The sequence below is a fragment of the Tachysurus fulvidraco genome, chromosome 2 (assembly GCF_022655615.1).
Source record: "Tachysurus fulvidraco isolate hzauxx_2018 chromosome 2, HZAU_PFXX_2.0, whole genome shotgun sequence".
NCBI classification, from domain to species: Eukaryota; Metazoa; Chordata; class Actinopteri; order Siluriformes; family Bagridae; genus Tachysurus; species Tachysurus fulvidraco.
In genome coordinates, this window is record NC_062519.1 from 16,980,254 (window position 1) to 17,003,496 (window position 23,243).

Genomic DNA, 23,243 nt, shown 5'->3' on the forward strand with positions numbered 1-23,243 from the left:
GGAAAATAAGTGCTTAAATGGGATATTTATTTTATTTCTTTTTATTATTTATTAAGTATTTATTGATGAAATATATTTCAGAAAGACACACAGAAAGTTCACTGCTAATGGAGGTAGGAAATGTGCTGCCAAGCACAAACGAATTGTCTGACAAGATGAACCCTTTAGGAGTTTAAATAGGAAATAGATTTGAGTGCACTTCCTGACAAGAGAGTTCCTCTTCAGTTATTTAAACATGGTGTCTTAGAAAGAAAAACAAAAAAGGGAGAATGTATGGAGAATGGGTGCTCCGTGTGTGTGTGTGTGTGTGTGTGTGTGTGTGTGTGTGTGTGTGTGTGTGTGTGTGTGTGTTTTCAATAATTCAGAGCACAGATCAGTGCCACCCCCTGCTTTATCCAGTACTTCTGGCTTTGGTCTGTGGGAAGCTCTACTGCAATTACATAGTTAGTGGAATGACCAGTGGTGGACAGAGTTCCTGAGAAAAAGAGACAGACAGACAGAGAGTAGAGAGAGAGTAGAAAGAGAGAGAGAGGGAGAGAGAGAGAGAGAGAGAGAGAGAGAGAGAGAGAGAGAGAGAGAGAGAGGGGAAAAATGAAACAATGAGATGATGTACAAACTACAAAAAAATATAGAATTGTAGAATAAAAGTTGCTTCTGAGAAACGTCTGTGGAAAATGATCATCCTTCCACGACATCTAATCTAAATTATTTTAAATCTTGTCAAATTAGTAACTGGAGCATTATTTCCACACAGAATGTCACTGTACACTGTTCCTAACTTTAGTACCTATGATCATGACTCTACTATCAGGTTCTATCATCAGATTTTTCCACTGTTCTAAAACTGTATCCAGCTCAAATAAACCCACACACACACACACACACACACACACACACACACACACACACACACACACACACACACACACAGAGCTCACCAGCACGTGTAAGCGTTTTGTATATGGGGCAGACGTAGATGCCGGACAGTGGTGGTTTGCGGTTGGGCGTAGGCACCATCCAGATTACAGCCATCTCAGTGTGCAGCTCTTTGGGCCGAGACTCGGCTAGCAGTCCAGCATGTGCGTCCCAGCGTGCCCCTTCCAGGTACAAACCGTGGATGAAACACCCGGCCTCAGGCCGCTCCGTCAACTCCTCAGCTGTCTCTGTCATCACCTGTGGAGTCAAAAATAGATCAGGAGGACATCATGAACCTGGACAAATTTAAATGCAAAAATCAGACGTTATGATCACATAATGATTCTGTAACTAAATTAGCTTTCATGATATGTAAAAATAACAACAGGCAGCATTATTTAAATTTTTTTTTTATAAATAAATAAATAAATAAATAAATAAATAAATAAATAAATAAATAAATAAATAAATAATAAAAAAAAAGTAAGTCACTCTGGATAAGAGTGTCTGCTAAATGCTGTAAATGTAAATGTGCATGCAAATTTCATTTTATAAGTAATAAGAGAATAGTGTAATGTATTATTATGTTATTATTACATAATAGTCACATGCACTCAGTATGCAGATAAAATACAGTTTTTTCTGCCTGGGGTATTAGACAGTTTCAGCGATATAAGAAAACATAAAAACAAGTTTTGAACAAATTGTGAAGGCATCCTGTAAGTCTAAGTCATTTGATGTTCCATTTAAAGACAAAATGATTAGGTTAATATTGCGTTTTAAAAATGAGGAGTGGAAGTAGGGAAACATTTATGCTCAAACTATTGAAATGACATGGTAAATAGATAAGGAGGTGTAAGAACCTTGAAGTCGAAGCTGATGCTGTCAATGGAGAGGACATTGCGGCGAGCGTAGTTCTGCAGCGTTCCAGTCAGGAATGCTTGCGGGAAGAAGAAGCCGCTGATCCAGAACACAGCCGGAATCCCGCCAGAGATCCACTGCTTTAAGAAACTGATGCGCTGCAGCAGGTTGGATACCCAGGAGGCCAGTGGCTTTAGAGATGGATACGCCTATGGGAGAAATCATGCTCAGCACCAAAACTAGAATAATAATGAATGGTTCTAAGCTATTTATGAAGATAATTAACAGAGTAAAAATTGCGCAGTTGGACAATAAATGTAATAAAAAAAAAGAAATGAGGCTGATTTTAGTGTGACTTGTGTAACCATAGCCATATGCACAGAAATGTTAAATTAAATTGAATCTATTCAATAAATATTTCAGCATCTCTAAAATCAAATTTATGTGTCTGAGGGAATCAAAGAAAAGAAAAGTTAGACAAAACACAACAGAAGGAGAAGAGGTGATGAAGGGGTGAGAAGTGGAGGAGGACAGATTCTTGCCTTGGCCTGCCACATTTCTGGAACGGCGTTGATGAACAGACTGTTGGCCATGAGCTCGAGCTCGGATGACATCACCACTAAACCTTTCAGAGCCTTCACCAGATCACTGAGACTCTGCAAGATCACTGTTAACAACTTATTATATCTGACAGAGAGAGAGTGAGAAAGAGAAAGAAAACTATTAATCACAGCAAACAACTTCAGCAGTCTCAGGAAAGAAAAAGAACTGAAGGAGAAAGAGAAAAGGAAAAAATGGAGAAAACCAGCTAAACACATTTCTGTGTGAAATAGATAGATTACTGGAAATTGGATTAAATCTCAGTAGAGAAATTAAGAGAAAAGAAGACAGAGATCACTGCTAATAATGGCAAATTAGAGAAACATATCTGAGAAAGAGAGTGAATGAATAGATAGTACAAACAGATTATCCCTTTAAAAAGACAAATATTTAGTGAAAATTTAGTGATTTCCTGTTCCTGATGTGTGTATGGACTTTATATGCACCTTATGACTTCCTGAATCAGTACAGTGTTCATAGACTCCTCATACATCACTGGATACTTGTTAAGTACTTCCTGAATGTTGATGGGTTTGGGAATCTTCTGCATAATCCCAGTCACGATCTCCTCGACTATCTGTAGGACATCAGAATAGGGAACACTCACATAGCTGACACACTGTCTATAGATGAGTTTACAACCCTTTGGTTGAGAAGCTAAGGGTGACTTGATAAGGGTGATTCAATACCTCCTCTCTGGCTTTGCCCCCACTGGAGGCGACTCTGGGCTGCAGCTGGAGTACAGCACCCAACAAGGCGAACGTCTCGTTCTGGGCAAAGCTGATGTTGGCGTTGTCGTGCAGGCCGAAGATCTCTGGCGTGTCATTGATTGGCAGGCTGCGGATATACGACAGGTAGCCCTGCAAATAATACATTACTGTATCAGGTCATATATGCAGGGATGGTGAAAAAAAAAAAACTATGACACGTTCTGCTACACATAGATCTGAAAACTCTAGGTGTTTCTTTGGTAAAACATTTTAGCATTTTACATCTTGTTAATCTTAAAGTAAAAAAATAAATATTTAAAGATATCTTTTCAAGTGCAGATAATTTGAACAGCTAGTTAAGTGACATGACTTTTTATCATGTCATACTGTGTAGTAGCAACAACTCAATGTTCAAGGAAATCACACTTAGCAATTTAGGACACTTAGAAATCACACTTAGCAACTTAGAACACTTAGAAATCATACTCATGTTCAAGGAAATCACACTTAGCTTGCAGGATTGTAGACATATTTAGAAACAGACATTTTTTTTTACCAATGATTGTTTATCTGGCTCCTTAAATAACACGAGCTTTGCAGTTACCAATTAAGCCCAGACGAGATCAGAACGTCATTCAGACGTTTCTTTGTTTGGTTTATATCTGCTTTCTTAAAATAGAATAGTGAAAGTATGTTTTATGTCTAAAACCAGATATTTTGCTAGCATTCATACAGTACATAACACACCTGTTTAAGATAATTCAAAAGAAAAGAAAGGTTTTTATTGAGATGTACTGCTTATCTTAATGAATGCAGCCTGTAAATAAATATTTATTTATGCAGTAGAAATGAGTAGGGAGTAGGAACGATTGTGCTGTTTTTGTGTGTGTGTGTGTGTGTGTGTGTGTGTGTGTGTATGTGTGTGTGTGTGTGTGTGTGTGTGTGTACAACTTTATGAGTAATCCGGTAAGTAAATAGGTGTAAAGTAAACCTTGATGTTTTGGTCTGTGCTGATCTGGCGGTACTCTCCTGAGGCTGAGTAGGCATGCTCAGGGTTCAGCACAGCAGGACAGTAGAAGTCCTCCAACACGTTCATAATGCAGCGGCGATCCCAGTCGTCTGTCACACGACCGCCATAGTTTATCTCCCCGGCTGTGTACTTTAGAACCTAGACAGATGAGAAATAATGTTAGACAGAGAGTGAATGATGATGAGTCACAGAAAGTCACAGAAAAGTCGCAGAAAAGATATTCAGGCACATGTGTATTCTGTGTATAATCTGTAAAAGAAGGAGGGAGTGTTTTCTTTTCTTTTCTCCCTGTAAGCATCTTGGAAGCATCTTGGAAACCTGGCATTACTTTTTTTGAGTTATTACTTTTCAGCTCTATTTTCCTTTGCTACGAAGCACTTGGAAAGCAGACGCTTCGCTTTCCGCATTAAAGCAATAACGAATCATGTGAAAGAAATACAAAAACTGTGTGCCTTGATACGTCTGCTGAATGAATCAGCTGTGTCAGGAAACAGGAAAGAATAAGGTATAAAATAGGTGGCTGGAGAATGTTGTTCTGTGAATGTGATTACAGAGCACATATATCTATGAGGTTGTGTATGTGTGTGTGTGTGTGTGTGTGTGTGTGTGTGTGTGTGTGTGTGTGTGTGTGTGTGTGTGTGTGTGTGTGTGTGTTTGCCTTGTAAGGAATGTCCTGGTATTCATCAAGGAACATTTTGAGTTGGCTGATGCAGATGCTCAGGTCTCCGTCCGTGAACTCGTACGGAATGTTGAAACCCAGTGGACCAAATTTCCTGCGCTCGATGGCGTTTCCATGGAACAGACAGAGAGACATCAACAAAGTCTTGAACTCTGCTGTCTAAGAGAGAGAGAGAAAAGAAGAGTAAAAGAGGTGAGATGACATATCAGTTAAGTAGATTTGAGTTTATTTTGTGGGATGGGTGCTTGTGTGTGTGTGTGTGTGTGTGTGTGTGTGTGTGTGTGTGTGTGTGTGTGTGTGTGTATATACCTTGGAGCAGGAGCTGAGGAACTCATCGTTCAGGCTCAGGTAGGTCTTTAGCAGGTTAGCCTTGATGCCTCGTGGAGGTTCAAGGGTCATCTTGGAGCTGTTTTGAAGGATGGAGACCGGGAATTTATTGCTGGGCAAGCTAGTAAGCCACAGACGGAAGTCCCGATGGACCTGATACACACACACAGGTGTCCACATGCATAAAACGAAAAGCACAAAGTGATTGCTCCAATTAAACAAATGTCCTGTTGCTAAGATAATTAACTAATTAACTACATACTACACACACAGTGTGTGTTTGGAGTAACTAACCTTGTCAGGGTTGATGTTCTCGATGAGTCGCTCCAGATTGGGCATCCAGCTGGGTGCCAGGTGGCAATTCTGGAAAAATACCCACAGTCCCTTTTCCATCGCACTGTGCATCATCTCTTCAGCCCAGGGACCCTGATGCACACACAAACACACACACACAAACACACACAGATTACATTAACAACAAGCAAAATGGCCTCAACAAGCAATCCAGCCTCAACCCACAGACTCTTAAAACAATCAGCCAACATTATCAACAAAACTAAACACACATTCGAGGTTTAACAGAAACATTTAGTTCAAAACATGTGTTCTCTGTGATTGCATTTGATCTTCCACTAGCAGAGATGAATAGTTAGATTGTCGCTTCCTTTCTGAGAGATTCCATTCGGAGACTAGACAAGGCCAAGATGCCGAAGTTTGAGAAGAAATTACACGTTTGCTGATCACGAAAAAAAAACAACACAATATCATGACACTGAAATAAGTCATGATAACATTCTGCCTAGACAAAACAATTACAAACAGGATGAAAAGCATTCACACACAGCCAAAACAGTCTAACAGCTCGAAATTAGGAACATCCTGAGAGCTGTCTACAGCATCGTACGACTGAACGAGGGGGAAAACCATGAAAAAAATAAAACATTGCAGACTGCAAAGGACAATCTACAAGCTGCAAGATTACAATCAGTTTAACATTCAGCTTCATTAAAAAGACCTAAAAGCAATAACTTAATAAACATTAATATCATGTTTATTAATTCTATATAAACATGATTTAATCATATAATTATATATCGTAAAAAAAGCCATCTATAATACTGCCTGCATTAGGAATCTTAAACCTTTATAGATTACAAACAGAGATATAAGGTCTGTGGTATTAACTGAGAATTCTCCAACGCTTATGTTCGAATAACACACAGTATCTGAAGGTCACTGATAGTAAGTCTCTAGAATGTTCTCGCCCATTAACGCTGGATCATTTGGCTTGTCGGTTTCCAACATTAGAAAATATATATGTATTGAGGAAAGCTGACCCACCTACATCATCAAATATATTCAGAGATAAAAGCCAAAACCTGATGCCATATGAGAAGTTTCATGTGTATGGGTGTGACCTCAGGCGTGTTCTCTATGCTTCTGAGACCTTCACTAGAAACTGAAGGCATTGTCCTGAACTAGTTAGGAATGTGGCAGCACTTTAGTAAGTGACCTACAGGCTAGAAACCTATATCAGCATTCAGTACTGGCTCATTATAAGCAACACCGTGGAGAGAACTGCTTTAATATATCACTGATTTTGTAAAAATAAACAAACAAACAAACAAACAAACAAATAAATAAACAAATAAATAAAAAGGTATGCTACGGCATTTCAAGATCGTTCTCATAAACCTTTCCTCAAAGGTAATATGTGTAAGAAAACGTAAAGCTACACAGAGGTAGATTAATTGTAATTTACGCTATAAACTAAAGTACAGAAGGTTTCATAATCCGGAGTTAACGTATCACATCACTGGATACCTAAAAAATAAAAGTGTTTAATTTTTTTTTTTTTTTTTTGGTTCTAACCTGGCCCTGGCCCAGTGAGATGGCGCTCAGTTTCTTGGAGAACTTCATGGAGTCGGCAAAATTGTACAAGTCTTCTGCAGGGTCGGTGCCGGGTGATAGCACAAAAATAAGCGGAGTGGAGGGGGAGGACTCTTTAAAGACCACAGTTAGGTCTGATGTCTGAGAGAGAGACAAGAATACGTTATACATAATATATATATATATATGTATGTATTGTGAAACACCAGACAGTGTTCAGTCTTCAGGATTTTAAGAAATTATCTGTATTATCAGAAGTTCTAGATATTGCTAACCTGAGGTTCGATGAAGCGCTGACCCAGCTGTTCTGATACGAAGTCCTGCAGGCCTTGTGTGAGGCAGTCTACACGCAGACAGCGCAGCACTAACAGTCGCTGAAAACTGTCCAGCTTACTGTTCCACTCGGCCGGTAGAGTCTCTCTGTTTAATCGCATAGAGGGAAATAAAATGATATACACTGAGCCTTGCATAGATTGCATCGGCCTACATATATATATGTGACGATCAAGTTTTACCAATATAGATATATGTGCTTCTTTCAGGCTTGTATGTATACCAATGTGTTCTGTTTGTATGTATCTGTTTGTGTATGTGTAAGAGTGAGAGGATACCGGTGTGGCTGGGTGCTGTCAAAGATCTGTCTGTATTCAGGCTCATATTTTGAGAAGGTTTGTGCCAGGTCTGTAAAGTTAGGCAGAGCACTGAGCGCCAAGATGTCCTGCCAGACCCGCTCTGATAGCCAAGAGGGAGACGGGTTTGGAAGCTGCTGTACGCTTGCGCCGCCTGATAACATGTACTGCCACTCGGCCTGGACATTAAAATGGAGGTCAACCATTTCCGTAAATCATGTATGTAATAATTAAAAAAATGATAGCAAACTGGTTGACATTCCAGCAGCTGAGACCACATCCCACTGAAAAAAAGCTAAAACCCTGAGGGCAGAAAGGCAGGAGTGGCCAAAAGATTTTTTTTGTTAATCGTGTTCTTCTCACCATATCGATCTTATTTTGGTTCATCATGATGCGGGCGCACAGCAAGAAGGCAAACATGAGCTTGTGCTTCTCGAACAAGCTGCGGCACACGTTGCTGTAGAGGCTGAATGTGAAGTAGTCGTTAATGTTGATGATGCGCTGCTCCAGTGTGTCTAAGAAAAGACAGAGAGCCACATGATGTGAGATGATTATGTTGGAGTCATTTTACTATATTAATACAGGCTTGATCAAATGAGTAGACAAAACTGATACTAATAACAAAACTGATACGAAACTGATACTTGTTTCTGACACGCCTTCAGAAACAGGAGTTACATGATTTCAGTATGAATACATCTTTATATTTGTGTGCTATCTGAATAAAAAGGCTTTTCTTTTTAAATTATTTCTTAACAACACTCTCAGAGATGATGATGATGATGACGATTAAGATAATGTTGAAGATGGTGTTGTGTGAAAATATGCTCTACCTGCACGCTTTGAGTTAGCAATGCCTGCCATAAAGATGCCCAGGAACCACTCTAGAGAGTACTGATACATGGGGTCCACGTTGGACAGGTCGGATACGCAAAAGAAGAGGATCTGGGCACGTATGGCCACAGGGATGTACTCCTGACGTGTGGCATCGATGTCACGCTCGGTCTCCTCCGCCACCATCACTTTAGCCTAGTACAGTCCAACATTATGGAAATAAAATGAATAATTAATACATTTCTATTTAAGGTGCAGTCTTATAATCATAGTTGCAGAGTCCAACAGTATATAGGTTATGGTATTGTATGTACTTCTTCCTGTATAAACTCACAGTTAGGTCTGCTCTAGGGAATTAAATGTGCTGTTTGTAATGTTCATAATAAAAATCTTATCATTTCAAAGATACCTAAAAGAGCTACAATTTGCAATACCATCAATGCAATGTGACTGATTTCTTTTAGCCATTCATTTTCCAGTTACTGCTCCTTTTCCCTAAAACAACAACTTTAGTCAGGTTATTTTGTAGTTTACTAACAGACCTGTATCTCTCCAGCTTTGATCTTGGAGGCTCCAAGCACTCGTATGAGCTCCTCATCATCGACGGGGTTACCCTCTGATGAGCTGAGCCTGAGCAGGATCTGGTCCTCTATCTCCTTCAGCTCCTGCTTCATGTGTGCATTACTCACAATCAGCTGGTTCTTGGCCTCCTCCAGGTCAGGCCTCTCCTCAGCCACCACCCGGCCCAGCAGCTGGTCCTGCAAGCCACTGCACAGTATACGTGTTGCTTACAATAAGACTTCGATTCCTATTCGATTCATGAATTAACCAGAAAACAATAAAAACAAAACAAAACAAAAAAGAAATTCACACAATGACACCTGACAATTGTTTCAGGTGTCGGTATGTGTGCGTTGTACATACACTATTGCTCAACACTCTTGCAAAGAGAGCTGTACCTTGGGGCGAGTGTGAAGTTGATGAGGGTGACTTTGGTGGAGATCTCAGGAGAATAGTGTGGGTTAGGCAGCTTAGTGGTTATGTACATCTTGAAGTCATCGTGGTAGGGAATAACTGTGTCACCTAACTTCAGAACTGTACTGCCCTGTTGCTTAAATGTCTGAGCATACACACACACACACACAGAGTTCCAGTAACAAAAATAATTTAATATCACACGTGATTTTTCATACGTGCATTACCTGCCGCATCAAAACAGGGTCAAGTGCTGGGTCCAGCTCCTCTCCCACGTTCTCCAGCAGGCAAGGCTTTCCAAACCGAATTGCATTCTCCAAACTGCGCAGGAAGTCCCGGTCACTCAGCTTCATCACCTCCAGTCCGTTATCACGTTCCTGCAGAGGCAGAGATGAAAACAGTGTGTAAAAGTTAAAGAATCACAACACTATAGAAGCATGGAGCATAAATATCGGACCAGACGCACAGAGTTTCATGAAACAGATCGGCACTGTAAATAGTGTGCCATGTTTTTTCTTAGCTCTTACCATGGTTCTTATCCACTTGTTGGCCTGGCCCTGAGGGTCGATGAACAGAGACCAGCGTTGAGAGTACTGAGTGATCACTCCATTTTCCACAGAGAGGTTGTCGTTTGGCAAACCGTAAATCTACATACACAAGAGCAATGAGTAATTTATGTAAAATTACTTAGTGATTTTAGCACAAAATTTGGAGTGCACTGTCTTTTCGATTCTTGTCTTCGTAAATACGTTAAATTCTAGAAAAATATCAAGTGTGTGTGAAGGTTAGTGTAGGTGTGTGTGGTTGTTACCTGCCAGGAGCGGATTTTGACTTTGTCCCCGAGTGTGCTAATGAGACTTGGCTCAGATGTGTGAGGGACCTGCAGTTTTTTAAATCCACGCAGCCACTCGGCAAACATTGAAGCACGATACTCGCCCTGTAAAATGCACACATGCACACACACCTTTGTAATTTTGATATAAACACCCAGCTGCATGCACGCAATCTTATACAGCCTCATGACATGCTATAGATAACACTCAAAGACCACACAAATTTCCAAGTCAAAACTAATACAACACAGAGCAAACAATATGCCGTACTCACATACGCATCATGTTAACATGTTTACACACACACACAAAATAAAACCATGTGCGTACTCACTGTGAAAGGTCCGAGGTAGGCTACGTATGCTGCAGACAGCAGCACATCGCCAGCTACGTTATTCACCAGATATTCCAAATGTTGCACTGTTTCACTCCAGCGCGTCTTCTCGTCAGCGAGTCCGCCAATCAGCTACAACACACACGCATTTTCATGACTTTAACATGTAAACAATAAACACAGGGATAAACATGAAAATCCATTCATTCATTTTCTACCGCTTATCCGAACTTCTCGGGTCACGGGGAGCCTGTGCCAATCTCAGGCGTCATCGGGCATCGAGGCAGGATACACCCTGGACGGAGTGCCAACCCATCACAGGGCACACACACTCTCTCATTCACTCAGACACTACGGACAATTTTCCAGAGATGCCAATCAACCTACCATGCATGTCTTTGGACCTGGGGAGGAAACCGGAGTACCCGGAGGAAACCCCCGAGGCACGGGGAGAACATGCAAACTCCACACACACAAGGCGGAGGCAGGAATCGAACCCCCAACCCTGGAGGTGTGAGGCGAACGTGCTAACCACTGAGCCACCGTAAACATGAAAATGTGATGGAAATTACGTAGGTGACATATAACATTGGCGATTTTCCAATTTGGTTGTTGTACAACTGAACTTTTGAATTGTGCAAATTATTTGGACCGATGTTTGTTGTCCAGGTCAAATGGTGTACGTGTGTGTATGTTAGTATGTGCATGTGCACTGTGTCCTGCTCACTTTGTCTGCACGAATCAGTCTGATTTCACACAGCTTGCACTTGCTGTCAAGCTCATCACGTTTAGCTAGACACTCTTGATATTTGGCCTGCAGCGCTGCAATTCCCTCCTCCACTGCATCAAGCTTTTCTTTGGCGTCTTTCAGAATATTCTGGGTTACTGCCAGGTCCTCCTGGGCCACAGCAAGAGCTTGCTGCTCACACATAAACACACATTAATAGTAGAATTACAGGTCAGATATTGGATGGTTGTAGTACGTATATTGGAACTGCAGAGGGCAGCAGTATGGTTTAAGTTCTCACCCTTATAGGCTCCACAGTTTTGACCACAAAATGGTACCCGTGCATAGCCCGCACCCACAGGCAGATGGATGTGCAAGCCCTGGACACTTTAGCTATAGAGGTCGGATGGAATTCCTCATTGTCTATGTAAGGCTGCAACATTTTGATTACAGATTCCGGGATATTGTCCTGATGAGAATGTAAAAAGGAATTTGGTAAATACGTTTCTTCCTCAATTCTTTCTAATGGTACACAGTATACAATATCACAGTATACACATAAACAGGCAAGTTTCCACGTTACCCAAGCATCAGATTAATAGACTAGTCAGACCAACAAAAATTTACTAGTCTTTATCACATGCACGTGATAATAGATGGTAGCCGAGAGATGACTTTAGTCTTCTCTTTACACATATAATCATACGCATGTGTACAGTACATCCCAAACAGAAAGGAAACTGTGATCAATGCACAAGACCAGCTACAGTTAAGAGCAGTATGTGGGCTTAAGAATAGAAAGTTTTCCCATTTAGAATAAGAAAAATGTATATAGTTTACATATAAAGAGCCATAAAAGAAAATTACAAATGCAATCTTTTGCTTTAATAGTTGAAAGCAAACCAAAAATACAGTGAGTGTGTGTCTGTTTGTGTGACCTTGTCAAACTTGAATAGGCTGTCTAAGAATTTTCCAGGATCCTGCAGAAGTCCTTTTCCAGGTTCCCAGTAGTCATCCACCTTGGTCCCTGGCTTTTCTCCAGCTACCTTTTTGGGTTTGATGCCCTTCAGAATGCACACTGCCTCGATGACCAGCTTCACTCCTTGAGGAGGCCTCTGCATCGCCCTCACCTGGACAACATGGCACAAACACGCTTCAAAAAATTAAAAAGGTTTCATCTGTACACTTAACTGTAATTTGAGGTTTTTGGAAGTATTGAGTGTCACCTCAGTCACATCGTTCTTGTTGAGAGATTTGAGGCTGGCTAGGGCATCATCCAGCGCAGGCAGAGCTACATCAAGGTTTTTCTGGGCATCTGCAGCATATGCACTGGCTATACTGGCCTTCTCAGACGCTTTGGCCTCCTCGGCCTGCACGGACACGCGGGTTTCCTCTGCAACCAATGTGTCTTTCTATGTGTACACACATATTGACAGAGCACATTCAATAAGAGGTCAGTTTTTAATTTCATTATATAATGATGATGATGATGATGATATTGATGATGATGATGACGACATGCCTCGATTTTCTCCATGGTGACAATGGTGTCTCTGGCTGCTTCCTCCAGGAGAGGCCCCATTGATTCCAGCTCCTCCTGCATCTTACTCACATCCTCGGCTGTGCTCAAGAGCTAACACACACACACACACAAACACAAAACACACCTGTTAGATTCATAAGACAAAGACAGATTAAAACAAATACATCTTTTCTGTGTTGCGGTCACCTTGTCCAGACCAGCCTTCATGCGCTGACGAGCAACATTCAGTTCTTGTTTCTTTCGGCCAATCAAGGCTGAGAAAATGCTGAGCAGCTCCAGGTAGCTCTTGGGTGTGACGTAGTTATAGCGTGAGAGTTCGGAGCGGTACTGTTCACATTTGCGAGCTACCATCTCGTGGATCTCCACACACATTGAGGTCTAAAAATAACAGAGAGTATATTTCATTGATAAATATATATATATATACATATATATATATATATATATAGCAGCGCACATACATACACTGAAACACAGATTCTCTCTCACCATGCCCCTCATTTTATAAGCAGCTCACATACACACACTGAAACACAGATTTTCTCTCACCATGCCTCTCATGGCAGCAGGACTGGCCTCCAGTTCTGGTAGCTCATTTAGGAAGGATGTTGCTACGGACTGCAAGGCCTCCTGTGGCCAGGCGCTGAACCAGTCAATGGTACAGCATGTGACAAGAGAGGGGAACTGCCTGAGTCTGGCACGGAACACTTCGCCTATCGGACTTTGGAGCAAGGAGACAGACACATTTCAGAATGGCACTAAACAATCCTTAGTAGATTAGATTTTGTTAATGGAGCATACAGTGCCAGAACTAAACTGAATGTATTCTCTCCCTTGATTGGTGTAGACACTGATTACTCTTTACTGTATGACTCTGTATAATTAATATACACTGAGAAAATTAAGTAGTAGTCCTAGATCCATTCCAGTGTGTGAATTTCTTTGTGACAAGCATCCACATGAAAATGGAACACAAAAGAATTTTGATGAACAGGCCCAACCTCATGCACAAGACGGTGTGGATGTTGCTGCGAACTCTCCTGACGTAGGCGGCCATGAGGTTGGTCTTGGTGGGCTGCATGCCGAGATCCAGCGCCACGGGCTTCATGGCGTTCATGATCCTCTCCTGTTCTTCTCCGTTGTACAGGTTTGGCACATCGCCTGAGTTCAGGATGTTATTAATGTCCTCCAGGAAAGACTCGCTCTTAATCTGAAAAGCAGAAGGCAAGAGTAAGTCTATGTGAGTGTATTCCGTGCTTTTGAATAAGACCAAGAGGATGTGAATAAAAAATTTTTTCAAAATGCCTTTGTTTAGATTATTCTTATTCAGGTTAACCCTGATCTATACCTGGGTGTCGACAAAGAGGAAGGTGATCTGAAGATTCTTCAGCCCGGCCTTCATCATGGTATTCTTAATATCCTCCCTCCACTCTGGCACACCGTAATTCTTTGACAGTTCAATCTGGAAGCACTCGTAATCAGATCTTATAACACAGAAGGACACAACAACACAAGAAATTATTTAGCGTATTACACCTTCTAAAAATTCATTAATGCTCTGTCATAGGCGTGTAACATTGTATTTTGTTGACTGAACTTTTTTTTTTAAGACAACGTAAAGATAAATATTTTGTAACTGGTAACCGTAGTAACCATTGGGAGCCACAAGCATTCGGTTCTGAGTAAACTAGTTTTCATCTCTAAGAAGAACCGCCGTTTAGTAGAAGTGCAGGTAATCTGTAATGCGGTGTCACGAGCCTTACTCTTCTATGTGGGCTGTGTAAGAGCGGACGCTAATTTGCAGCGTGTGTGCACTCACATGTGGCAAAAGACGAGGAAGAAACTCTAACAGTGTACATCAGGACTTTAACCTTTAATGTCCAACATGTGTGACCACATTATTAAGTCCTCTGCTGTTTAATAAGAGCCGCTTTATATTATCTGTGACCGGGAATAACGCTAATTGGCCAAAATATCCCATACATGGCTTCTTTGTCCACACCATAATGATTAGTTGTGGAATCCTGCACATGTCCTCGGTGCTCGGATATGGGACCGTAACGACTTTTTAATGACTGCTTGTGTATTCAGAATGCTGCTGCTTTGAAATGTACATGTTTGAAGTACTTTTTGTGCAGAAGCTAAATGGAAACCCTCTGCATGTGTGTTCTAACCCTGACTTATTAAACACAGCATGTAGAGGTTTATAGATTTGCACTAGTGCAGAATGCATTGGTTCTCAAGCTCAGCTCTGAAACAAAATCCTGAACCTCTTTATTTAAATATCTGTCTAAATATCAGATGTGCTCGATTTGAGTCGTAAATGAGCAAATGATTACTAAACTAAGAAAATTATAAATGGTTCACTTTTAACAAATTTCTTTCTCTCGCGTCACATTTAGCTTTTCAGTAACAATGGCCAGTGATTATTTGCATAAGAAAAAAAATCATCATCATTTTTTGGAACAATTCACTTAGATGGGTCTGATTACTAGAGCCGGGTTTATAAATCGATTGTATTTTAAACGATATGGGAGCATAAAAAATATCCATTTAGGAAAGTGAAGGCCTACTGCCTTTAAGCTATTAGTTTATTTCTCCAATGTTGTTAATTAATACATTGTGTGCTGTCTCTTACATGTGTGAGGCGAGTTTGGTGAGGGACTGGCGTCCGCTGCCACCCAATCCGAGCAGAAGGGCATTTCCCAGCGGTTGGCGCAGAATGCGGGCGATACGGCATACATGTTGGACGGCATCCATAAAGAGAACTAGCTTCATCTTAGCGGTGCTGAGCTGGTTGTAGTCATCCATGTACTCCTCCATTACCCGGGCCAGCTGAAGACAAGGCAAGGGATGAAGAAAGAAAGAAAAAAGAATAAATTCGTAAATTAAAAAGGAAAGCGTTCTTAAGCAAAATATTTGCAACACGGATATCTTTAGTTTTATAAACATGACTTACAGAGTCACCTGCAGAACTTAAGCTTATTAAGTATTTAAACAAAGATTACATCTTCTGGAGCAATCTGTGCTCTACTATTTGTAAAATACTGGTATGAGAATTTTATTCTGTATAAAGAGGTAATGCTGAGTTAACGCAGATTAAATGGCTAGTGTCCCACCTTCTCCTTGTCCTCAATGAGCTGGTAAACTTTGTTATCAGTACCAGGGATCATGAAGTCTCCAAAGAGGACCGGCTGGCAGGGCACCACCTCCTGGAAGCTGCAGCCGAACTCCACGATACGCTCCTCTAGTATCTTATCGAACCAGTCCCTGTCCTCCGGACTCACCAGTCTGTCTTGGAACACGCGGCAGCTCTCGTGGTACCACAGCCGCAGGAGCTGGGCCTTGTCCTGGGGCAATACAGAGGCACTTTTTAACCTCGGAACTAGATGTCCTTTTATTTAAGCATTCCCTTACACAACATGACATATCAATTCAGATACTCTGTAAACACTGTTTCTCTACCTCTATCTTTCCAACGTCAGCCATGAGCACACCCTGGAAGACCTTGGACAGGTCACGCAAGTTGAAAGTGTAGTGCGATTTTGCTGGAGTAGGCAGGAGGTTAGAGGTGATGGTGGAGTAAACCTTAATAGTAGCATCCACTAGAGCCTCATTCAACTGAACCAACTCGGGAAGCTTTTCTGAAGAAAATGAAGAAAAGATATAAGACAAATATAAGATATAATCTGAAATCTGAAGTATTATTGATGATTACAGTGAAGAACAGCGCTGAGGTACCTTAGTACCTGTATCTCTTAGTACTCTATATGATCAGCACTTTATAAATGTCTATAACTCACCTATCCAGCTGCCCAGGATAGTGGAAAAGATTTTTTTCTTGCTAGAATCCTCCATTTCAGTGAAGGAGAGGTAGTTAAAGTGGCGTGTGAACCTTTGGGTGATTTGGTTCCGGCCTCCACCAGGAGGACCCATGGCACAAACAAAATTGATGTCCACCAACTGCTTAAATGTTCCTGGTAAAAAAAAAAAATCATTATGTTTGTAATATATGCTCTAATATATGTGTATCTGTCTATTTATGTGTCTAAGTCATGAATTTTTAAACATTCACTATCTGCTCACCTATCTGCTTCCGGTCATACCAGCCTCCATGGTCCATCCATTGGCGCAGAAGCTCGATGGGCGGCTGGGCACCGTACGTCTCCAGCAAAGGCATGTTAAGGTCGTCAATGAAGAAGATAAAGTACTTTCCCAAAGGAGGACCGAAAACACCCTTCCGCCTGGAAAACACAACCAAAATGGTTATCAATCATGACAATATTTCATAGAAAATATAAGAAGCAATGTATTCAGTGCTGAGAGCCGTGTAGAGAAATATTTCCAGATGTTTTTCATGACTGCTCTATAGCTAAATAATTCCTTAGCTAAAGGCTCAGTGCAGCAGACCTCTTGTCCAGCTTGCTGTCGATGTAGTCCTGTGTCTGGTTGGCGGAGGTGCGGGCAGAGAACATGAGGAAATGAGTGATGTATTCGGGCGGCATGCTCTTCAGCAGCTTATCAGACACAGTCAGTGTCTTGCCCGTGCCTGTGGGGCCAAGACACAGCACCTAAAAAACACAGGATGCATTTTATCCACGCTCTTGGTATCTTGTATCAATCAATAAGCACATCTGCTATGCAAATACATATAATTTACCTTTATTTAAAGGACAGAAATAAACTTGAAGTCTACATACTGGCTTCTTATTGGACAGAAGCATGTCTAACAAGAAGGACATGCGCACTGTGTCAGCGGTGGGCACGATGATGTCTGTGTAGCTGGTCTCTCGGGTGATGACGATGTTGTTGATGTACTGCATCCAGTTGACCCATTTCACCTTGCAAAAATAACGTGAATTATTGAATGAAGAAATTCTGTTAAAAAAAACGAATTTAATTCCTGTATATAAAATTCCAATTAATTCTTAAAACAGCTGGAATAAAGAGTCTCCTCACCTCCCTCCTTTCAGCATCCTCCTCATCTTCGTACAGATGACTGATGCCTGCGTCGTCTAGTTGATAATCATAAACCAGTCCCTCTTCTGGGAAACACAACTGAATCTAGAGAGGAAACACACTGACTGTTTAAACAGCTGCCTTCCACCGAGAGATTAATATGTATGCTTTCTAAGTCTAATTTAATGACATGTAATGACAACTTTCTGCAGATTGAAACCATTAATTCATTATTATTCATTATATTTAATATCTCAATAGCTTTAGTCTGCAAAGTCTCAAATGTACACTGCATTTGTGGACCTGTTTGGAATTCATTTAAGGAATAGTTAATAGGGTTAAGTACTTTTTCTTGCTTCATCTTTTTTCTTAGCCAGGCACTGAATCTCTGGCGGCTTGCAACATCTCCAGTGGCCCCCACGCTCCATATCAGAGAAAAAATAAACCACGGTTCAATCAGCTCACGCACACGGTCCAGCTTATCCTGTGGAGGAGGTTTTTCTCCCTAAACACACACACACACACACACACACACACACACACACACACACACACACACACAAACAAAGACAGTAACCTGTGATAATGTTGTGTACACTGTATATTTAAACCAATTTACTGTAACTAAAAAAAAAAAAAAAAAAAGATGTGACTTAAATGAACCTCTCGTGGGATGAATGGCTGAAAGAAGCAGTCCAGCAGTTTGAGTAAAGAGCAGGTCAGGTTGCTGTCCATGGAGGTAATAACTTCAGTCACTGACTTCCTCACAAACGTGATAGAATCCTGTGGATGAACATATACAAACCTCATATATATATATATATATATATATATATATATATATATATATATATATATATATATATATATATATATATATATATATACACGTTTACTCGGTGAGACAGTGAGAAATGGTCCCTTGCTGACCTGCAGAAATTGTGTGAAGAGGGAGTCGAGCTGCTTGGCATGTGGCTGTATAGGCACAGGGATGGTGCGTAACCAGCATTCGGTGAATGGAGAGAGTCCTAGAATACTAGGCTCCAAAAACACCATTCCACAGCGGGACACTGTGGCCGGGGACGCCACGGCCAGATCCTGTACCTCGAACATCAGAGTCATCACCTGGGCACAGGTACAAGACATGATAAAAAAATAACCTTAACCAAAAAGAAACCTAGCAGAGATAGACAGATATGGAGTGAAGTGAAGTGACATACGGCTAAGTACGGTGACCCATACTCAGAATTTGTTCTCTGCATTTAACCCATCCAAAGTGCACACACACAGCAATGAGCACACACACCGTGAACACACACCCGGGGCAGTGGGCAGCCATTTATGCTGCGGTGCACGGGGAGCAGTTGGGCCTTTCTCAAGGGCACCTCAGTCGTGGCCGGCCCGAGACTCGAACCCACAACCTTCGGGTTACAAGTCAGACTCTCTAACCATTAGGCCACGACTGCCCCCGTGGACATATGGACTACACAGCCGAAGCTAGAAGCCTGAATATACAAGAAAACAAAAGTCAATGAACTGAAACTCACGTCTGACAGTTTGATAATCTCTCCCGAGCTCAAACACAGCTTCTTATTGTCATCCAGTACAGTGTTCATGTTCTCAATCCAAACAGCATCTACCGGCCCATCAAACATGTACCACTTCTTCTCCTCGTCCATCGCGGAAGCTCCGGTGCGGATCAGGGACGACAGGATGCCATCCGTCCTGAGCGTAACAGGAGATTTTACTAATCATTCCACATATCAAATTTAAATAGAATGCTTTAAACTACAATTTTTGTCGAGATAACATCTCCCAAAGGACACAAGTGAAGTCCATCCAGAATCAAGGATGTCTGCATGTCCGTTAGACTCTCACCACTCGTGTGTGAGCAGATCAAACTCTCCGTACAGCTGCCCCATAGTGATGGACTTTGGGTTTAGAACGTAGGTCTGAACAACCTGGTACTCTCCACCACTGACCGAAGGCTGACCCTGCAGGGCCGTCAAGGCCGTCGCCAACACCTCGTAGCACTGATAGATGCAAGCATAACGCATGGGTGACCTCTTTGATGAGTTACTAAATACTAAAATCATTGTGTTGTGGACAATGCTGGGATCCAAACAGATTTTTTGGCTTAACAACATATACAGAGGTTGTAGTTGCAAAAACTATAAAAAAAAAAAAATCAAGACCACAGACTTATACTTTTATTTGGTTTAGAGTAATTGGAGTCACCTTAGTTTTGCCCGAACCGGAAGGTCCAACCAGCATCAAGCCATGTCTCACCACAGTGGTCTCATACAGCTGAATAACTTTTGTGATGTAACCTGCAAAAAGAAGTAAAATAGTAGTAAAAATATCAGGAAATAAATTTGCTCTGCCAGCTTGAGCAATTTCTGACAGAATCCAAACCTCTCACCGTCCACGTCTTTCAGGCATTTGATCTTGCAGACGTTACGGATTGACTCCTCCAGCGTGCCATAATCGATGGGCTCTTCGCGGATATTCGGGAAGAGATCGGACACGATGCCGTTGAAGAGTTTGAGGTCGTCCTGCAGGAACTTGGGCACGTTGACGTCTCTGATGGCACGCAGGCAGATCAGCGGCTACAGACGCAGATTACATACAAATTAAGATTTATTTTTGATTGTTAGATCGATAAATTAAATTTGTAAAGAAATTAATAGGAACATATCAACATCGAGACATGAAATAACATCAATGAGCATAGAAATAAATAAATGACCGACTGTATTGTTTATAAGAAGACAAATGTGAAAAACAATCATTTCCTCCCGTGACACATCAACACAATCTGTTCACCTCATTCATTTCAGGGTTCTCTCTCTTCAGGTTTCCTGCAGCAGAGATCACGGTTTTCACAGCTCGCATGCCAAAGTCATAGTGGTCCTACATGCCAAAAAAAACACAGCACGATACATATACATCCACATTGAACAATCACTGCACAACATCTAGACTGTATTCCTACATGTTACACAGAGAAGATGAGACCTGGGAGCTGAGCTGCTCAGAGGACAGCTTGAAAGTGCTGGTGATCTTTTTGGAGAGGACTTTTGCATCACTGAAGCCAAACGAGTAGAGAGAGATCTCGGCGATCATGGCGTAGTCTGGGACCATCATGGCAACGGGACGAAACAGAGCCTGTAGGAGATTATGAAACATTTTTTGTAACTATGACAGTGAAAATACATAGAGCATTGCAGTGAAACACATAAAAAAAGTGAACTAATTCAGTACCTTCAAGTTGTCAGGCAGCTCGGTTCGGCCGGCGTAGCCTGGGTTCATGGTAATAAAGACGGCACAGGAGGGAACCAGCGGGATCTCGGTTCCTTCAAACACGAACCTCTCTGCCTAAACAAAGACACACACTTTATATTCGACGGTGACCTTAAATATTACAAACCCTCGTGTTTGTGTGTGTACTCTAACTGACGCTCTGCTGCTGCGCCTTTTTGATGGTGGTAATCTGTTGGGCCACCACAGACAGCACCTCAACATCGATACGGTTGAATTCGTCGAAGCACGCCCAGGCTCCAGAACTGTAAACACACAAATCAACACATGGTCCATACCTTCAGCACCCGTACAGCACCTTAAACAGAGCACCTGGTAGGTGTGTCTAACCTAGCTAGACCCTTGAGAAACTTTCCCATAGCGAGGAAGTCAAGCTGGTCAGAGCAGTTGAAGACGACGGTTTGAATGGCCAGTGCTTTGCCCAGATCTTTAGTGGTTTCCGTCTTACCAGTTCCAGCTGGTCCTGCTGGAGCACCTCCAAACTTCAGGTGCAGGGCACCAGTTAGCGTCAGGTAACACCTGGGTGAGATACAGAAAGCAGTATGTATGTTCAAATCACGATTTCGGTTGTAATGAAGAATGAAAGTGAAAGCCGAGATCTGGATTGTCCGTGTGCATCGAGTGGTTATTATGGTGTGTAGCATTCATATTTATGTTTCTCTGCTTTTTTACCTGTCAGTCAGTGGTGTAATGACGAGTCGCCCGGAGTTACCGAGATACTCGTAGCCATAGAGGAATTCTGCATTCACTGCCCTGATGTAGAGGTCATCTTTTGACCAGTAATATCTACCAACATACACAGTTTCATAATCTGATGCGTTACAAGGATTATCGTCTCTATCATTTCCACCAATATACGCTAAATATATAAAGTGTTAAGTTTTCTCCTGACCTGAGCTGGCTGATCCACTCAAAGTCATTAATGCTGGCCACAGCTTCATCCACCAGTTTGGCAACCACATCTTTAGCATGTACCTCGATCACAATGAGAGCAGAGAGAACAGCCCTCTGATTTCTGGACAGATTGCCTCGCACAACCTGCACCAGGTCTCCCAGCTACAAACATACAAAAACACACATCGACACTTGCTTATACACACACTTCAATTCAATCCGGTTTTGCTTTATGATATATTTAATAACCTCTTTCTCTGTTTTTCGCTCATTCTTTTCACACATACTGCACAAAATAAAAACTGGATTCCATTCATACCTGTTTCTGGAGCTGAGGATACAAGCGCTCAGTGAGGTCTCCCTTCTCGAGAGACTCCGAAACCTCCGCAGTCCAGAAAGTCTGGCATCCAGCAATCACCACCTGCCCTGGCCATGACAGCACCCACTGTGTTCGGGGTTTCTAAACAGAGCAGAAAACGAACTATTTATCATTCCTGAATAAATATAATAGAATCCAATAAAACAAGATGAGTTACAAAAAGTAAATGAAGATTTAGTTTGATGCAGGGTTCAGACATATGCTTCAGGATGAAAATTTTCCTATTTGTAGTTTTGGAAAAGAAAGCAGAAATGAGTAGAGAAGAGTACAGATGTCTTTCACTAAACAAGTATTAGCGATATAATAATTAAATAAATAACAAAATAATGATCTGGTAATGTGCTATATTCTAGTTTGTGTTGGTTGACCTTTATTAAGATCAAAAAATGTTGAAAGATCTGAATACTGAATAATGTCTGTCACTGATAAACTGACCTCTGGATAAACTTTGAGAGAACGCTCGATATTGTCACGCAGACTCAGCTTCATGGACTTCTCTACATCACACAGCCAGTCCTCTATGTTTCCGATAGGCTGCACAGAGACGGACAGCTGGACTTCCTCTCCCTCTCCGGAGTACATGTGTGTGATTTCCAGGTCAGGTTGGAACTTGAGCTGTACATTAAAGAAATAAATAAATAAACAGATAGATAGATAGATAGATAGATAGATAGATAGATAGATAGATAAATAAATAAATAAACTACCTTCATGTCTGATAGAGCTTTAATGCATTTGGTTAAGCTTATTTAGAATAATTGATGTTCATTTGAGTGTGACTCCGAGTGTGTGTGTGTGTGTGT

General features: G+C 41.4%; 1 protein-coding gene across 6 annotated transcripts in view; it reads right to left on the reverse strand.

Moving 5' to 3' along the window:
• Nucleotides 1-73: 73 nt before the first annotated feature.
• The window catches only part of dnah1 (dynein, axonemal, heavy chain 1), a 32,568-nt gene continuing 9,398 nt past the window's right edge, over nt 74-23,243 (reverse strand). For all 6 annotated transcript variants that reach the window (XM_047809124.1, XM_047809130.1, XM_047809128.1 and 3 more), the window contains exons 25-78: nt 22,876-23,055; nt 22,381-22,521; nt 22,060-22,223; nt 21,840-21,953; nt 21,498-21,686; nt 21,307-21,412; nt 21,111-21,224; nt 20,865-21,014; nt 20,673-20,759; nt 20,269-20,455; nt 20,085-20,176; nt 19,725-19,879; nt 19,394-19,571; nt 18,777-18,971; nt 18,510-18,629; nt 18,193-18,351; nt 17,847-17,951; nt 17,588-17,728; nt 17,298-17,458; nt 16,974-17,131; nt 16,691-16,864; nt 16,353-16,531; nt 16,007-16,237; nt 15,526-15,722; nt 14,236-14,371; nt 13,889-14,097; nt 13,437-13,608; nt 13,074-13,265; nt 12,867-12,977; nt 12,571-12,756; nt 12,283-12,474; nt 11,646-11,813; nt 11,345-11,536; nt 10,618-10,749; nt 10,262-10,387; nt 9,978-10,097; nt 9,678-9,827; nt 9,435-9,595; nt 9,018-9,243; nt 8,475-8,670; nt 8,005-8,156; nt 7,624-7,820; nt 7,288-7,432; nt 6,995-7,153; nt 5,417-5,548; nt 5,105-5,275; nt 4,775-4,954; nt 4,078-4,254; nt 3,066-3,236; nt 2,823-2,953; nt 2,319-2,463; nt 1,779-1,985; nt 939-1,173; nt 74-475 (exon numbers count right to left, since the gene is read on the reverse strand). In XM_047809124.1, coding sequence (XP_047665080.1) covers nt 354-475; nt 939-1,173; nt 1,779-1,985; nt 2,319-2,463; nt 2,823-2,953; nt 3,066-3,236; nt 4,078-4,254; nt 4,775-4,954; nt 5,105-5,275; nt 5,417-5,548; nt 6,995-7,153; nt 7,288-7,432; nt 7,624-7,820; nt 8,005-8,156; nt 8,475-8,670; nt 9,018-9,243; nt 9,435-9,595; nt 9,678-9,827; nt 9,978-10,097; nt 10,262-10,387; nt 10,618-10,749; nt 11,345-11,536; nt 11,646-11,813; nt 12,283-12,474; nt 12,571-12,756; nt 12,867-12,977; nt 13,074-13,265; nt 13,437-13,608; nt 13,889-14,097; nt 14,236-14,371; nt 15,526-15,722; nt 16,007-16,237; nt 16,353-16,531; nt 16,691-16,864; nt 16,974-17,131; nt 17,298-17,458; nt 17,588-17,728; nt 17,847-17,951; nt 18,193-18,351; nt 18,510-18,629; nt 18,777-18,971; nt 19,394-19,571; nt 19,725-19,879; nt 20,085-20,176; nt 20,269-20,455; nt 20,673-20,759; nt 20,865-21,014; nt 21,111-21,224; nt 21,307-21,412; nt 21,498-21,686; nt 21,840-21,953; nt 22,060-22,223; nt 22,381-22,521; nt 22,876-23,055 — 8,670 coding nt within the window. In that variant the 3' untranslated portion in view covers nt 74-353. The remainder of the gene's footprint in view (nt 476-938; nt 1,174-1,778; nt 1,986-2,318; nt 2,464-2,822; nt 2,954-3,065; nt 3,237-4,077; nt 4,255-4,774; nt 4,955-5,104; nt 5,276-5,416; nt 5,549-6,994; nt 7,154-7,287; nt 7,433-7,623; nt 7,821-8,004; nt 8,157-8,474; nt 8,671-9,017; nt 9,244-9,434; nt 9,596-9,677; nt 9,828-9,977; nt 10,098-10,261; nt 10,388-10,617; nt 10,750-11,344; nt 11,537-11,645; nt 11,814-12,282; nt 12,475-12,570; nt 12,757-12,866; nt 12,978-13,073; nt 13,266-13,436; nt 13,609-13,888; nt 14,098-14,235; nt 14,372-15,525; nt 15,723-16,006; nt 16,238-16,352; nt 16,532-16,690; nt 16,865-16,973; nt 17,132-17,297; nt 17,459-17,587; nt 17,729-17,846; nt 17,952-18,192; nt 18,352-18,509; nt 18,630-18,776; nt 18,972-19,393; nt 19,572-19,724; nt 19,880-20,084; nt 20,177-20,268; nt 20,456-20,672; nt 20,760-20,864; nt 21,015-21,110; nt 21,225-21,306; nt 21,413-21,497; nt 21,687-21,839; nt 21,954-22,059; nt 22,224-22,380; nt 22,522-22,875; nt 23,056-23,243) is intronic.